The 1,006-nt window shown below is 33.4% G+C and overlaps 1 protein-coding gene across 1 annotated transcript in view; it reads right to left on the bottom strand.

Annotated features, from left to right (window-relative positions):
- The window catches only part of LOC111085027, a gene marked incomplete at its 3' end in the record, with an annotated part of 15,079 nt that extends 14,656 nt beyond the window's left edge, over positions 1-423 (bottom strand). The window contains exon 1 of the mRNA XM_022381988.1: positions 384-423. Coding sequence (XP_022237696.1) covers positions 384-423 — 40 coding nt within the window. The remainder of the gene's footprint in view (positions 1-383) is intronic.
- Positions 424-1,006: the final 583 nt, after the last annotated feature.

Genomic DNA, 1,006 nt, shown 5'->3' with positions numbered 1-1,006 from the left:
CTGTATAACGACCCTAGTAATATAATTTTACTTGCCTTTACAACGATATAACCTGTATAACGACCCTAGTAATATAATTTTACTTGCCTTTACAACGATATAACCTGTATAACGACCCCATACAGTGGCAGACAAGGTGAGTCGAATATCTTCAGATGAATTGTTTGGCAACACCCCTGTATGAGGCTGAACGGAAACTTCTGTACCTATATAAGAGTCAAGGAATACATAAAGGAAGAAAAGTGGGGTTTGGTAAACCTTTGAAAATATGATGTCTCTCTTTTAAAAGAAAGTTACATTTTACATTTAGTCGTTACACCTGAATTAAGCTTCTTTTTTTTTTAAATTTCGATAACATTATCCAGTAAGTCAATAATACTTACTTGGAGCCGAAGAAAAGGCAACTACTAAAGATTTAGTCATTTTAATAGGTAAATACATCAAAGAACATTTGAAGAAATATCGTAGCATTGTGAAAGGAAGGACAGGTGTTAATCCATTGTGAAAGGAAGGACAGGTGTTAATCCATTGTGAAAGGAAGGGCAGATATTAATCCATTGTGAAAGGATGGACAGGTGTTAATCCATTGTGAAAGGAAGGACAGGTGTTAATCCATTGTGAAAGGAAGGGCGGATATTAATCCATTGTGAAAGGATGGACAGGTGTTAATCCATTGTGAAAGGAATGGACAGGTGTTAATCCATTGTGAAAGGAATGGACAGGTGTTAATCCATTTATAATTATCGAAACTTCCATCGAATACAAAAAAATTTGTTTTATTCAAATAGTTCTCTCTCTCTCTCTCCTTTTTTTGAAATTGAATATTTTATAATTTCCTAACAGAGCATGCAGATATGCCGACGACATAGCATTATCAAAACAACCATATATTCTAGACATATCTAAATATATCTATAAGACAGATCTAGTACTTGAAAAATAAAATAAAGAGCCCAACAAATACGAATGCTACCTCGATTTAAACATTGGTGTTATTAATAAAATA

This window comes from Limulus polyphemus, unplaced genomic scaffold, assembly GCF_000517525.1.
Source record: "Limulus polyphemus unplaced genomic scaffold, Limulus_polyphemus-2.1.2 Scaffold207, whole genome shotgun sequence".
NCBI lineage: Eukaryota > Metazoa > Arthropoda > Merostomata > Xiphosura > Limulidae > Limulus > Limulus polyphemus.
Note: the sequence above shows the minus strand (reverse complement) of the source record. Positions and strands in the feature narration are given on the sequence as shown.